Raw genomic sequence first — 14,902 nt, 5'->3', positions numbered from 1 at the left:
CCCTTTTCCCCCCCCTTTTTGAATTGTTCGCCGCTCTGAGTCCTCCCGGAGAAGGGCGGCATATAAATAATAAAATTCATATAAGTCTAACTGCTATTGCTAACTGCTATTGCTATTGCTATTTTTAAGAGATGTTGTCCTTTGGTTTGAGTTCAGTTGACGTTAAGATCCGATGAAATCTGTATACGTCAGCATCTAATCCACTTGTGTCAGCTGGAATGTATCTCTATCTTCATATATAAATATCCAAATCACAGACGCAAATGGCATGTAAAGTGATTGGGGGCGGAGGGGCAGGGGGTTAATGCTTCCTAAACACATTTGTAGTTACTGGGATTCCCAGCAGTATTCTGTCTTTCACTCCACTGCATTAATTAGTTTGAAAAGCCTGTACATCCAAGTGGAAAATGTCCGAGGGAGGAAAAATAGCTAAAGCAGTGCAAACATGCCGAATAGAAGCAAGATTAACCTACCCAATTCAAGTAACCGTTTGGTGAGCATCATTGCTTGGTCCAAGTCGCCCTGCTGGTATATAGCATAACTCAAATAATCTAGAACAGAGACTTTGCTGATCACAGAAGAAACTTCTCCCTCATCCAACTGTTTCAGAGCTTGCTCCATCCACAATTCAGTGTGATAGTAGTCGGCTTCAGTATAGGCAATTTTTCCCAACTCAAAGCAATCTTCGGCAGTTAGAAATACCTTATGTTTCACTCCTAGTGGGGAAAAGAACCAGCAACAGCTGTTAAAAACCCCTTGAAATTGTGGGGGGTTTGTATTTACAGTTCCCCCCCCCGCAGCGCATTGTTTAATTCTTACATCCTTGCTGATAAAACTAGATGGACTACTAGAGTTATTTAAGTGTATTCTCAAATGAAAGAAACAAAATGTCAAAAAGTATGACATTTATGTGGTTACTTACGAAGCACATCTAAATTATATTAAAGTAACCAAAATATTTGTGGGTTAAGGTGGTTCAGTGGCTAAAAGGCGGAGCTTCTCAATCAGAAAGGTCGGCAGTTTGGCGGTTCGAATCCCCAGTGAGCTCCCATTATTTGTCCCAGCTTCTGCCAACCTAGCAGTTCAAAAGCATGTAAAAGTGCAAGTAGAAAAATAGGGACCACCTTTGGTGGGAAGGGAACAGTGTTATCTGTAACAACTGGCAACATGACCACGGAGATGTCTCTGGACAGCGCTAGCTCCTCGGCTTTGAAACGGAGATGAGCACTGCTCCCTGGAGTCAGGAACCACTAGCACATATGTGCAAGGGAAGCCTTTACGTTTGCCAATTACCTCCACTAGACCGATTAGATCCCACAGATTAGGCCTCCTCCGAATTCCATCCGCCGGCCAGTGTCGACTGGCGACTACCCGGAGGAGAGCCTTCTCTGTGGCTGCTCCGACCCTCTGGAACGAACTCCCCGTGGAGATTCGAACCCTCACCACCCTCCAGGCCTTCCACAAAGCCCTTAAAACCTGGCTGTTCCGACAGGCCTGGGGCTAAAGAACCGTTGCCCCTGTCTCGAATGGTATGACTGTTGTGTGTTTTAAACCATGCATTGTTTTGTGTCATTTTTTAAATTTTGTCTATATCCCCCTTTCCCTGGTTTGAGTTGTGAGCCGCCCTGAGTCCCCTTCGGGGGGAAAGGGCGGCATATAAATAAAATTTTAAAAAAAAATCAAAAAATCAACATGTTTGGAAATTGAAAGTCAAAAAAATTGACACAATTTCTCTATTGAAATTTTTTTCATTTTGAAAAGATTGCACTAAGCTGGATATCCTATAGTATAGGTAGTTCTCGACTTACAACCACAATTGAGCCCAAAGTATTTGTTGGGAAGTGAAACATTTGTTAAGTGAATTTTGCCCCATTTTATGAGCTTTTGTGCCACAGCTGTTAAGTGAATCACTGCAGTTGTTATGTTAGTAACACGATTGTTAGTGCACTTGATCCTAAATGTCATAGATTTGGTGGGAGAATAATCCTGACCAACACAACTCAATGTGTGTGTTTTCCTCTGTTAGTTTCTTTTTAAATAAATGTTATTTTGTTTGTACAAACTTCATATCTTTGCAACACAGTACATTTTTTACCTATCTGTTGTGTCTGTTTTATCTATACCAATAAATCTTTTATAACTATGACTTCATATATTTGTGCGTTTACATTATTTCATACACTTTTTTCATTCTATATATAATATTCTGTATGTTCTATCTATAGCAGTTTTTACTACATTTATGTCATTTTGTATAATATATAATATAGTAAATCTTTTATAACTATGACTTGATATATTTGTGCATTTACATGATTTCATACTTTTTTTTCATTCTATATGTAATATTTTATATATTCTATGTGTAACAGATTTTACTAAATTTACGTCATTTTGTGTAATATTTATTTGCTATAATCTATCTCATATTTCAATCTTTTAATCCTTTTCCGGTTTTGTAGTTGTCTATTGTTTTGTTGATCTTTCTTCCTTTCTTTTTTGCCTTTCCTGCTTTCCCCCTCCTTTCCTCTAGCCAATTGTACAATAAATCCCATACGGAGTAGTATTCAGATTCCTCTTTCTCTTTTAATTCTTTCGTGAGCTTATCCATCTCTGCACATTCCAATAATTTTTTAATTACATTTTCTTCTGCTGGTACATAATTATTTTTCCAGTTTTGTGCAAATGTAATTCTCGCTGCCGTAACGATGTGTAAAATTAAGTATCTAGTATTTTTTTTTCATAATTTCCTTTTATAATCCCTAACAAAAATAATTCGGGTTTTAATGCAGTTTGATGTGTAGTAATCTCCTCTAGCCAATCTTTTATTTTTTCCCAATACTTTTTCGCAACTGTTCACGTCCGCCACATATGGTAACCCTCTGTTAGTTTCAATCACCTTCCCCGCTCCCAATATAATGATCCTAAGCCCGTGATGGCCAACCTGTGTTATGCAGCGCCTTCTCTGTGGGATGCTCCTGGATCCACAGCTGACTTTAGAACATCACCTGTCGGCTGTGACCAGGGGGACATTTGCCCAGGTTCGCCTGGTGCACCAGTTGCGCCCCTACCTGAACTGGGAGGCACTCGCAACCGTCACTCACGCCTTCGTGACCTCAAGACTGGACTACTGCAATGCGCTCTACATGGGGCAGCCTTTGAAGAGTATTCGGAGACTTCAACTCGTCCAGAATGCAGCCGCACGAGCGACTGTGGGTGCACCTCGGTACACCCACGTTACACCTATCCTCCGCGAGCTGCACTGGCTACCGATCGGTCTCCGGATATGCTTCAAAGTGCTAGTCGTAACATATAAAGACCTTCATGGTATTGGACCTGGGTACTTGAGAGACCGCCTGCTGCCAATTACCTCCCAAAGACCCGTCAGATCTCAGAGGGTCGGCCTCCTCCGGGTTCCGTCCACCAGCCAATGCCATCTGGCTACTACCCGGGGAGGGCCTTCTCTGTAGCAGCTCCGGCCCTTTGGAATGAACTCCTCGCGGAGATCCGGACCCTCATCACTCTCCAGGCCTTCCGGAAAGCCGTCAAAACCTGGCTGTGCCGGCAGGCCTGGGGTTGATGAGTTCCCCTCCCCTCTCGACTGGTATGGCTGTGTGATTTTTGTGTATTTTAATTATGTGTACTATTGTTTATGTTCCCTTTCCCCTTTGAGTTGTTTGCCACCCTGAGTCCCTCCTAGAGAAGGGCGGCATACAAATAAACCAAACCAAAACTAAACTAAACTAAACTAATGCACGCTATTGTCAGCTGCTCTTCCAGATGGTCTTCACGTGAGCCTGCTGAACCCAGAAGAGAACAGCTGGCCAGTGCACATGCACATCGGACGTACTGTCCATCGTGAATGTGCACGACGGAAACCGGAAGAGCAGCTGGCCACTGTCCAGCTACTCTCTTCCGGGTTCTGGTGCTCCAGCGTGTACACGTTTTGGAACTCAGTACCGAAGAGGTTAGCCATCACTGTCCTAAGCCTTTTTTCAAAAATGATATTTTTTTTAAAGCAAAAAGTATGCCAAGAAATAAGAAATCTTGAAATAAAAACCTTTAAGAGATTCAATCTTTTAAAATGACAAATACACAGAGATGTATTTACACTATACACTGCTCTGAAAAAGAGAGTAATATACAATGGAATTCCCATCTCAGCTTTAGTTATTGACAGCAGCAAGACTAAAGTTAAAAAAAGAACCAAAGATGCACAGAACAAAACTTCTGTATCACAAGAGACTAACCAGAAATAACTAATACTAAAAAATAATAATCAATGATAGCTATGACATTAACCCAAATGTATTTTAGTTTTTATACATTTTGATGCCCAGAGTTTTTCTTAGTTATAGAATAAGTTCACACGGGAGATCCTTTGGTCCCACACATGAAAACTGCCTGTAGGGTACCTGTCATTATTGTTTCTAAGTAAAACTGTTTTTTTTTTTAAATGGAGAAGGCATAATTGTATATTTTCTTTTTTATTATTATTATTATTCCTTTCTTCTCTTCTTCTTTCTACTTTTACTGCAGTGATCAGTTTGCAAAACACACAAAGAGAGAAAAGTGTATTTAAAATCAGAACATCTTAGAAGAAAAGGAGAATAAGCTATGAGACTTGTTTTGATCTTCCCTATAGCTTTTAATCTATACGTACATATAAAAGCCAAGTACCACTCACTTATCACGAAATCTCCAGAAATGTAAATCCTATAAACTTGAAATTTAGCATATGTATGTTCCTCTTGGCTTCTAGGTGCATGCTAAAAAAGAATTTTTCAAAATGACCATCAGATCATTAGTATTTCTTATACAGTAATTAACACACTCTGATGCTAAGGAGTTCTACTCCCCCTCCCCACCTGAAAAGAACTCTGTTCCAACTGCCAGTTGCCTTATATTAACACCCTCTGATGCTAAGGAGTACTCTTCCCCCTTCCCACCTGAAAAGAACTCTGTTCCAACTGCCAGTTGTTTCTCATTCCATCACCTAGAAGCCAAGAGGAACATACATGCCACATTTCAAGTTTATAGGATTTACAGTTCTGGAGATTTCGTGACCAGTGAGTGGTACTTGGCATTTATATGTTTCAGTTCAAACTGGCAGACGTTCCACTCCTTCACTCAGGAGCGTTCTGGGCAGTGGTGGGTTTCAAAAATTGTTCGAACCTACTCTGTGGGTGTGGCCTCCTTTGTGGGAGTGGCTTGTCACCCATGTGACCGGATGGGTGTGGCTTGCCGCCCATGTGACCGGATATGAAGATGCCGACAACACTTTGTCAGAACCACCTTAAATTACCTCACACACAGCACTGGCATGCATAAGAATATGATGTCAACTTCTTTTTTAAAAGGCATCTTTGGTTTGCGTTAAAACAACTTCAACACACGCAATGTTCTGATTGCACCACAAACGCAGTAGTCATCCTTACCTTTCACAGAGGCACTGAGTTTTATAAATAGGAGCATGATAGTGTAGAATAATCATATCCAAGGACCAGTGGGGAGTTTCAAAAAATTTTGGAACCTCTTCTGTAGGTGTGGCCTGCTTTCCGGGGTCCACTGGTGGAACCTCTTCTAACTGGTTCGCTAGATTTGACGAACCGGTTCTACCGAATAGGTGCAAACTGGTAGGAACCCACCTCTGGGTCTGGGTCTCCTTACAGTACTAAATGTCAGTACCTCACCAAAATGTCTATGCCTTTCACCTATGGAACTGCTTCCGGACTCAAGGCAGCGGGAGAGTTATTCCCTTATGTGTTTTAATCATCGACCACCACTGAGTCAACAAATTGTGAACCAAATTTCTCCTGCATTGCCTGATCACATAGTTTCTAGCCCTCTGGAATGAACTCCCCGCAGGGATTCGGACCCTCACCTCTCTCCAGGCCTTCCGAAAAGCCGTCAAAACCTGGCTTTGCCGGCAGGCCTGGGGGTGATGAGTTCCCTCTCCTCTCGACATGTATGGTTGTGCGACTGTTGCTTATTTTTACTATTTGTATTTCGTTTTTATGTTCCCCTTTTTCCCCTTTTGAATTGTTCGCCGCCCTGAGTCCTCCCGGAGAAGGGCGGCATATAAATAATAAAATTCAATTCAATTTTGTTGCCAAGCACGGGTATCCAGCCAGTCACATATAAATGTGCTGTGTCCCTCTGAAAGAAAACATTAGGGAAGCATTTTGCTTCTTTAGCATGCTGGTATCTTACATACCTGGAAGATTTCCCCTTGAGATCGTGTCAGTATCCAACTTATATGTATCCTGCAGTCGCAAGAGAGCTTTGCCAGCCCCAGTCTGATCTTCATCATCGGGGAAAACCAGCCGTTGAACTGTCATGTTGGATATAAACCCTAAAAATAATTTTTAAAGGGTTTAAAAAGCATTAAATAAAAGCATTTAAAATAACGATAAAACAAACCAGACAAATTATATGATTAGTGGTGGATTATCAATGGGCAGTTAAGAGTCGGCCTAATCTTGCATACAGTATAACAGTGATGATTAGGGGAGTGGAGGCTAAAGCATACGAAGAACGGTTGCAGAAACTGTTGCATGGCTAATCTAGTGAAGAGAAGACCCAGGGGAGACATGATAGCAGTCTTCTAATATGTGAGGAGCTGCCACAGAGAGGAGGGGGGTCAAGCTATTTTTCAAAGCACCTGAAGGCCAGACAAGGAATAATGGATGGAAACTGACCAAGGAGAGATTCAACCTAAAAATAAGGACAAATTTTCTGACAGCGAGAACAATCAACCAATGGAACAGCTTGCCTTAAAAAGTTGTGGGAGCTTCATCACTGGAGGCTTTCAATTGGCAATTGGCAATTTAATAAATTTATATGCCGCCCAATCCCGTAGGATTCTTCAAGAAGAGATTGAACTGCCATTCATCAGAAATGGTGTAGGATCTCCTGCTTGGATGGGGGGTTGGACTAGATGACCTACAAGGTCCCTTCCAACTCTATTAATCTAATCTAAAAAAACTACATCAAACTCACCTGACCACAATATTATAAATAGAAGAGATCCATTTTTTTCCGGGGTATTTTATCAGGTGAGATGTTACAAAGTGGGTGTGTGAATCCTTATAGAAGATAGAGTATAGTAGGACTTGAGCTGTAGTTTCGATAGCCCCTTCTCTACAGGGGCACAACATCAGATCACGTGGCATTTTTTTTCCTATCAGCCCTTCAAAACTGCCGCAAGAATTGCATTATAATACTCTCAGCTCCTATGCACGGATCACAATTCCAAACCGATCTCTCACCCGCCTGCCTTTGTCTCCCCATCTTTGCTCATAATTTATCCTCCTCTTCCTCCTCTCAGCTGCTTCCAGACTGATGACTGGCTCACGGATGCTTTAGGGATGACTAAACCTGGATCCAGTCCCAGATTTTTTTTGAAAGGGGTGGGGGGATAATGTGAACGTCTGCAGCCTTCTTGTTACACATCGCCTTCTTTTTGATAATGGAAATGATATTCAGTTTGTAAGCAAAATAGGTTACGGGCGAAATGCGTACTTTACGTAACTGCGATAAGGCTTAAAAGTATTGTTACGGTTCGGTAACCATTTCTTTGACTATTGCTGGAATACACAAGAGTATTATAAATTTATATGGATGTGTAAAATTGATCGTTTCAACGACAGAACAGAATGACAGAGTTGGAAGGGACATTGGAGATCTTCTAGTCTAACCCCTGTAGCCATGATGGAGAATCTATGGCACGCATGTCACAGGTGGCATGCAGAGCCCTCTCCGGGCACGCTAGCCATCGCCCCAGCCCAGCTCCACCATGCATGCGTACATGCCTCCCACTGGTCAGCTGGTCTTTGGGTCTCTGCTGCCTATGCAGAGGGAGGGTCAGGGTGCATGTAGCAATAGCAATAGCAATAGCAGTTAGACTTATATACCGCTTCATAGGGCTTTCAGCCCTCTCTAAGCGGTTTACAGAGTCAGCATATCGCCCCCACAGTCTGGGTCCTCATTTCACCCACCTCGGAAGGATGGAAGGCTGAGTTAACCTTGAGCCGGTGAGATTAGAACCGCTGAACTGCAGATAACAGTCAGCTGTAGTGGCCTTCAGTACTGCACCCTAACCATTGCACCACCTCGGCATGTGTGTGTGGGGGTGTTCGCATTGCATTTTGGGGCGTCGCGCAGCACCCTCATGCCCTGTTTTGGCTTCTAGGTTGGTGCAGGAGGCCTTCAAGGCACAAAACAGGGTGCAAGCGGGTGCACACGGGCCCCCCCACAAGGCGTGTTTTGGCTTCCAGCTTGGCGCAGGCAGCCTTACAGACCCAAAGCCTCCTGCACCAACCTGGAAGGCAAAAATGGGTAGGGTGCATGCACGGGGGTGGCAGGGAGCTCACGGGTGGGGTTACATGCGCACCCACAGAGGGCGGGCCACATATAGGTATGTGCGCACAGATGGGGGTCATACACACATTGCATTAATCGTGCAGATGCGCTTCACGCTATTGTGCACTCTTTCAGCATGCAACAACAGAAAGGGTAGCCATCACTGCTCAATGGCTGTCCAGTCTTTTCTTGAAAAGCTCCAGTGGTGAAACCCCCACAACTAAAGCCCTTCATGGTATTGGACCTGGGTACTTGAGAGACCGCCTGCTGCCAATCACCTCCACTAGACCGATTAGATCCCACAGATTAGGCCTCCTCCGAATTCCATCCGCCGGCCAGTGCCGACTGGTGACTACCCGGAGGAGAGCCTTCTCTGTGGCTGCTCCGACCCTCTGGAAGGAACTCCCCGTGGAGATTCGAACCCTCACCACCCTCCAGGCCTTCCGCACAGCCCTTAAAACCTGGCTGTTCCGACAGGCCTGGGGCTAAAGAGCTGTTGCCCCCGTCTCGAATGGTATGACTGTTGTGTGTTTTTAAATTATGTATTGTTATGTTTCGTCTTTCATTTTCTGTCTGTACCCCCCTTCCCTGATTTGAATTGTGAGCTGCCCTGAGTCCCCTTCGGGGGAAAAGGGCAGCATATAAATATAATAAAATAAAATCAATCAAATAAAATCAACTATTGGAGGCAAGGCGTTCCATTGATTAATTGTTCATTCTTCTCACGGATATGAAATTTCTGCTTAATTTGAGGTTGAATCTCTCTTTCATAAGCTCCTAAAAAGAAAAAAAAAAGCTTCCCTCCACCATATCAATGTGATTCTCTTGTGGGGCTGTTTCCGCAGTTTTTAGGAAGCAATTCTTGAAGAATTAGAAGCCCAAGTCAGGAAAAAAAAGAACAGACTATTTCATGATTCTCAGAAAACAGTATGGTTTAGATATCCTTGTATATTTTATGTAACCTTACGAGCCACCTTTGCTTTCACTGGAATTTCTGGCTTCTATCTTTAATAAATACGTATAAAGAAACACAATTTCCCTTCATTTGGAAAAGAAAAGAAAATTTTATGAGTTCTTTTTCCTCCCTGGGGAAGGGGAGGTTTTTACAAGAATTTAGAACGAGTTCTTTTAAACAAATCTAAAGCCATTCTGTTCCCCACCTCCCAAGATTATATAAGCTATTATCTATACTTTGGGCTGTTCATAACATTGTTGTTTACATTTGCTGCCTTAAATTTAAATATTTATTTAGTTATGGGACTTTGCCTAAAGCATTAGATTACTAAACATATAACTATAATCAAGTATATACAAAACATGGGTTCCAAAGCAAACTGGAATATCCCGTGTATTTCCCAAAAGGGAGCAATGAATCCAAGATAGTTTTTGTATTTCCAAAAATGTAATCTTCAGAACTATGGCTTGAGCCCCAGAAACTACATTTGGCTCAAACAAGTCACTTCTGAAAATATACGAAGTACATACAGTGTGTACTTTACATACAGTAGTGGCCAAAATTGTGGAAACCTTTTGGGAAAAGTGTATTTTTGAGGTTGGATGGCTAATAACACCACTTTGTGTGTGTGTGTGTGTGTGTGTGTGTTGTATTTGTGCTGATAAATAAATAAAGGCACAAATACAACACAAATGTAACAAAGGCAACAGTAAAAATATTGGGTTTCTGTCTGGATGGTCTCTTGTGACGAGCCGATAGACAGAGAATGGAAGCAGTAGACTATATATATAGTTTCAGCACAAATAAAAAACAAATGTAACAAAAAGGCAACAGTAAAAATATTGGGTTTCTGCCTGGATGGTCTCTTGTGACGAGCCGAAGGACAGAGAGTGGAAGTGTGACCTTCCTCCCATATTTGGGCATACCGGGGGTTGTAAAAGAAATCTAATATATATATAAGATAATTTAATCAAGAATGTAATGCACCAAAGTTTGTTCAATTATCTGTATTCTATGAAAGGTTTTTTTAATATATCAATGGTTAACACATCTGCCTAAGAGGCAATAGAGCACAGGTTCAATTCCCAGCAAGGGTATGGCTAGCTGATGAGAGCTAAATAGCTTGAAATAGATCTATACTAGTCTCCCTTTATTTATTTATCAGCATAAATATAACAAATATATGCTGGCTGGGGAATTCTGGGAGTTGAAGTCCGGACATCTTCAAGTTGCCAAGGTTGAGAAACACTGCTCTAGTCACTTCCAGTCAGAAGTATCCATTACCCTGGCACTTAAGCAACATATAAAGAAATAGTTGCGCTGCTTAGATTGGAAGATCTAATGCCAAATTAGTTTTTATAGTTAAGCATACTTGAGACTTCTCCCAGTGAATTCCTCCCCCTAAGGCATGAATTGAAATCCAGACTTCCTTGGCTACTCAGTGTAGTTAATGATTAATTGCTTCGAAGGATTTCAAGAGCCCTACCAGCAGACATGTCCTTCAAGACCAAATTCTCAAGCTCATTCCACTCAGTGTTCAGTCGTTTCATCAACTTGAACGCATTCACTGGGTGTCCCAAAAATCCCTCCGGGTCTTTGGTCGCAGTATCTGTCAGCTTATCCAACCTCTCAGCCCACCTAAGCACAGGAAATAAAAAGCTTTAGTTAAGATTGTTAAGCCAACACTCTGAATAACATGAACACTTACACACAAAGACACAGACATAATCGTGAGGCATACATTTTTGAGTTGGCTCTTAATAAAATTAATATTCTTTCCTCTGTATCGATTATCCAACCTTTAAAATGTGCACAAAGAACTCATTACTGTAGCACGCTCTACATGGGGCTGCCCTTGAAGAGTGTTCGAAGACTTCAGCTGGTCCAGAACGCAGCCGCGCGAGCGATTGTGGGTGCACCCAGGTACACCCACGTTACACCTATCCTCCGCGAGCTGCACTGGCTACCCATTAGTCTCCGGGCTCGCTTCAAGGTGCTAGTTGTTACTTATAAAGCCCTACATGGCATCGGACCTGGGTACCTGAGAGACCGCCTCCTGCCGATTACCTCCCAAAGACCGATCAGATCACACAGACTAGGCCTTCTTCGGATTCCATCTGCCAGCCAATGTCGGCTGGCGACTCCCCGGGGGAGAGCCTTCTCTGTTGCAGCTCCGGCCCTCTGGAACGAGCTCCCCTTGGAGATCCGGACCCTTACTACTCTCCCGGCCTTCTGCAAAGCCACTAAGTCCTGGCTGCTCCAGCAGGCCAGGAGGCTGTTGAAGTATTCAGCCCCACGGTAACTATGAATGTTGTGTATTTTAAGTTGTTGTTTTGTCTATTTATCCCCTTCCCCTTTTTATTGTAAGCCGCCCGGAGTCCTTCGGGAGTGGGCGGCATACAAGACCAATAAGCTATAACTACAACTATAACTAAGGCAGCGAACATATGGAATACAGCTTCCTCTTCCTATTTTTAATCACAAAACAGCCATGAATTAATTAGCATACCAGGTTTTTTTTTTCATTTTGGCTGGTAGAACACCGCTAAACCATCGTCTTTTAACGACCCCATAATCCCTTGCAGGGTGGGGTTTGGGCAACTGAATGGAGCTAGCAGAGTGTTTTAATGGCCGGATGTTCTTCCTGTCGCCAATGCAGAGTTTTATTCAGCAGATAAACTCTCAGTGCGCCCAGAGGATCGAACTCACAACCTCCTGATTGTGAGGCGAGAGCGTCACCTCTAGGCCACCGCGCCACTCATCACCATTAGGTAGAACACTGCTAAATATTAGCATTCAAAGAATTACATACTGCCTTAATTGTTCCAACTTGCTTTCTTCTGCCTTGATGTAGTCCTTCAGTGATATCACCAGGTCCTTTTCTGTATGAATCAAGTCTGTCATATGACCTGAAAGACAGATCAATAGAATCAGTATGTTCATGAACATTGCGATGAAATTCTAACAGCTTTAGAACAAACATTACAAAACTTTTAACAGTTTTAAGAGCCAAGTCCAAATATGTAAATGTGCAGTTACTTTCTCGCAGATTTTCTGGGGTGGGGGTGGGGGGAAATATCATGAGCATTTTTATCGTCGCAATGGAAGCATTAAATTAATCTTTCCCATTTTGTTAAGTAAGAAGACTGTTACCAGAATAAATTACAACTAAATGCAAGCTGCAAGGCAGTGATCTATTTTGCCACTCATGTCTGGCAAATACAGCAAAAATAATTTCATACTGACCTGCTAGCAATAGCAGTTAGACTTATATACCGCTTCATAGGGCTTTCAGCCCTCTCTAAACGGTTTACAGAGTCAGCATATTGCCCCCAACAACAATCCGGGTCCTCATTTTACCCACCTCGGAAGGATGGAAGGCTGAGTCAACCCTGAGCCGGTGAGATTTGAACAGCCGAACTGCAGAACTGCAGTCAGCTGAAGTAGCCTGCAGTGCTGCATTTAACCACTGCGCCACCTCGGCTCTGTTGAAATTAAATTACCCCGGTTTACTGTCCAAGATTTTGAATGCACAAACTAAGTTTCTCAGTGGCAGTTTTATAGCAGATTAACCTCTACTCATAGTTTTGCAGCTGTTATTCTCTGTTTGCTTTTTGTAGTTCAAATTGTCATTTCATAGTCAAGTCAATAAAATATGACTTAGAATTTCATACAGATTGGGAAGCAGATGGCTAAAACCTTACTTTTTACTCTTTGCAGCCTCGTACTCGTTCAAGTTAAGTCTAGATATTAAGACTGCAATGCCTGCAGGTATACCAAGAAAGCACAAAATACTATACTATAAAGCCACCAGCCACGTATCTAATTTAACATTTGCTATCCAAATTGAACACAGATGGATTACGTTTAATGTTTTTATAAGTTTAAATGACAAGGCAACTGACATGTATATTTATTGAACTGCGATAAAGTAGAGTCACGTCAATTGTTCTAATGTAAATAATATATCTAAAGTAAATGTTGACATAATATTCTTTTTTCCCCCCCATAAGCAGAGTGGATGCCAGAAATACCATGAAGCAGAATAGGATATGTACAAACAGGAAGAAAAAAAGATAAAGATTATTTTTGTAATTTACTGATCGTGGGTTGAAATAAAAGTACTTATAGACCAAATGCTTCCTGCATTTATTTATAATAATCAGATTATATGCCCAGACATTTTTCTGGACACTGCAAGAACACTACCATATATTCAACTAATTCAGAAATCTCACCAACAGTTCTTAACAGATATTCTTAGGTAGTTCTCCCTTTACCAATAAGAAGCAGTACCCTGTTTCCCCGAAAATAAGACCTCCCCGGATAATAAACCCGATCGGGCTTTTGAGCGCATGCACTAAAATAAGCCCTCCCTCAAAATATTGCAACACAGAAGCAGCCATGAGGTGACCCCATTCACCGCCTCCTTCACCTCAAAAATAAGAGCTCCCTGAAAATAAGGCCAAGTGCTTATTTCGGGGATCAAAAGAAAATAAGACCCTGTAACACGGTACTAAAATATAACCAATACAATTCATGTAAACTGGTAATAGTATTTCCAATATATTTTTACTTCTTCTTGAGAGCTTAATAGCAATAGCAGTAGACTTATATACCGCTTCATAGGGCTTTCAGCCCTCTCTAAACGGTTTACAGAGAGTCAGCATATTGCCCCCAACAATCTGGGTCCTCATTTTACCCACCTCGGAAGGATGGAAGGCTGAGTCAACCCTGAGCCGGTGAGATTTGAACCGCTGAACTGCTGATCTAGCAGTAGCCTGCAGTGCTGCATTTAACCACTGTGCCACCTTGGCTCTTTCTCTTTAAACCCATGGCATGTTATTATTTGCTGGTATTTTTATATAACACTTAAATTTTGTGACTGATCATGTTCTAGCCTCCAGCAGATGGATAACTAATAATCCAAGCAATTAATTTACTACACTTTTGGTGCTGTCATTGCTTAATCAATTAGAAATGCTTAAAAACATCACTTACCAATTGAAGTGAAGAAATCTGTATGAGCGTGAGAAGAAGGTAGTAGAAGCCAAAGGACCAGAAGATACCACTCCCTTGCGGTCACCATAGTTTCACTATTGATTTGCCTTCACACACCTACAAATATAATTTTAATACAATTATGAAGAAAGGTTCATTTCTCAATTATCCAAACTATTTGCCCTGTAGATTTTCATTCTGCAAACTACATACATCCCAATATTTATCCTGGCACGACTTCCTACTTCCTCCTTCAATAATGAAAGAAGAGAATATAAAGGCCCTTTTCATAAAACTTTGATGTTTAAGATTAGGACAGGTTAAGTATTTTTCGACCTATAAGACGCATCTTTTTCCTTCAAAGAAGAGTGTGAAAATCTGGGTGCATCTTATACACTGAACGCAGCATTTCTGGCCTCCCGAAACCCCCCCCCCCTTTCACCAAAATCCCTGTGCATAACCTTTAGGAGGTTTCCAGAGTATTCCTGGGGGCTAGGGAGGGCAGAAATGAGTGAAAAATGGGCTACTTTTTGCTCGTTTTTGCCCCCCCCCCCCGACCCGAGGAGCACTTTGTAGGCCTCT

The 14,902-nt window shown here is 42.1% G+C and overlaps 1 protein-coding gene across 4 annotated transcripts in view; it reads right to left on the bottom strand.

The window, feature by feature from the left end:
* Positions 1 to 14,465, bottom strand: part of P4HA1 (prolyl 4-hydroxylase subunit alpha 1) — a 49,574-nt gene extending 35,109 nt beyond the window's left edge. For all 4 annotated transcript variants that reach the window (XM_087702669.1, XM_087702670.1, XM_087702673.1 and 1 more), the window contains exons 1-5: positions 14,321 to 14,465; positions 12,132 to 12,228; positions 10,806 to 10,957; positions 6,218 to 6,355; positions 474 to 716 (exon numbers count right to left, since the gene is read on the bottom strand). In XM_087702669.1, the coding sequence (XP_087558795.1) occupies positions 474 to 716; positions 6,218 to 6,355; positions 10,806 to 10,957; positions 12,132 to 12,228; positions 14,321 to 14,408 (718 nt within the window). In that variant the 5' untranslated portion in view covers positions 14,409 to 14,465. The remainder of the gene's footprint in view (positions 1 to 473; positions 717 to 6,217; positions 6,356 to 10,805; positions 10,958 to 12,131; positions 12,229 to 14,320) is intronic.
* Between the last annotated feature and the right edge of the window lie 437 nt (positions 14,466 to 14,902).

Source organism: Thamnophis sirtalis, unplaced genomic scaffold (assembly GCF_051295495.1).
Source record: "Thamnophis sirtalis isolate CommonGarterSnake01/CBP01778 unplaced genomic scaffold, rThaSir2_p1.2 scaffold_15, whole genome shotgun sequence".
Lineage (NCBI taxonomy): Eukaryota > Metazoa > Chordata > Lepidosauria > Squamata > Natricidae > Thamnophis > Thamnophis sirtalis.
This window is presented reverse-complemented; position numbering and strand designations above follow the sequence as displayed.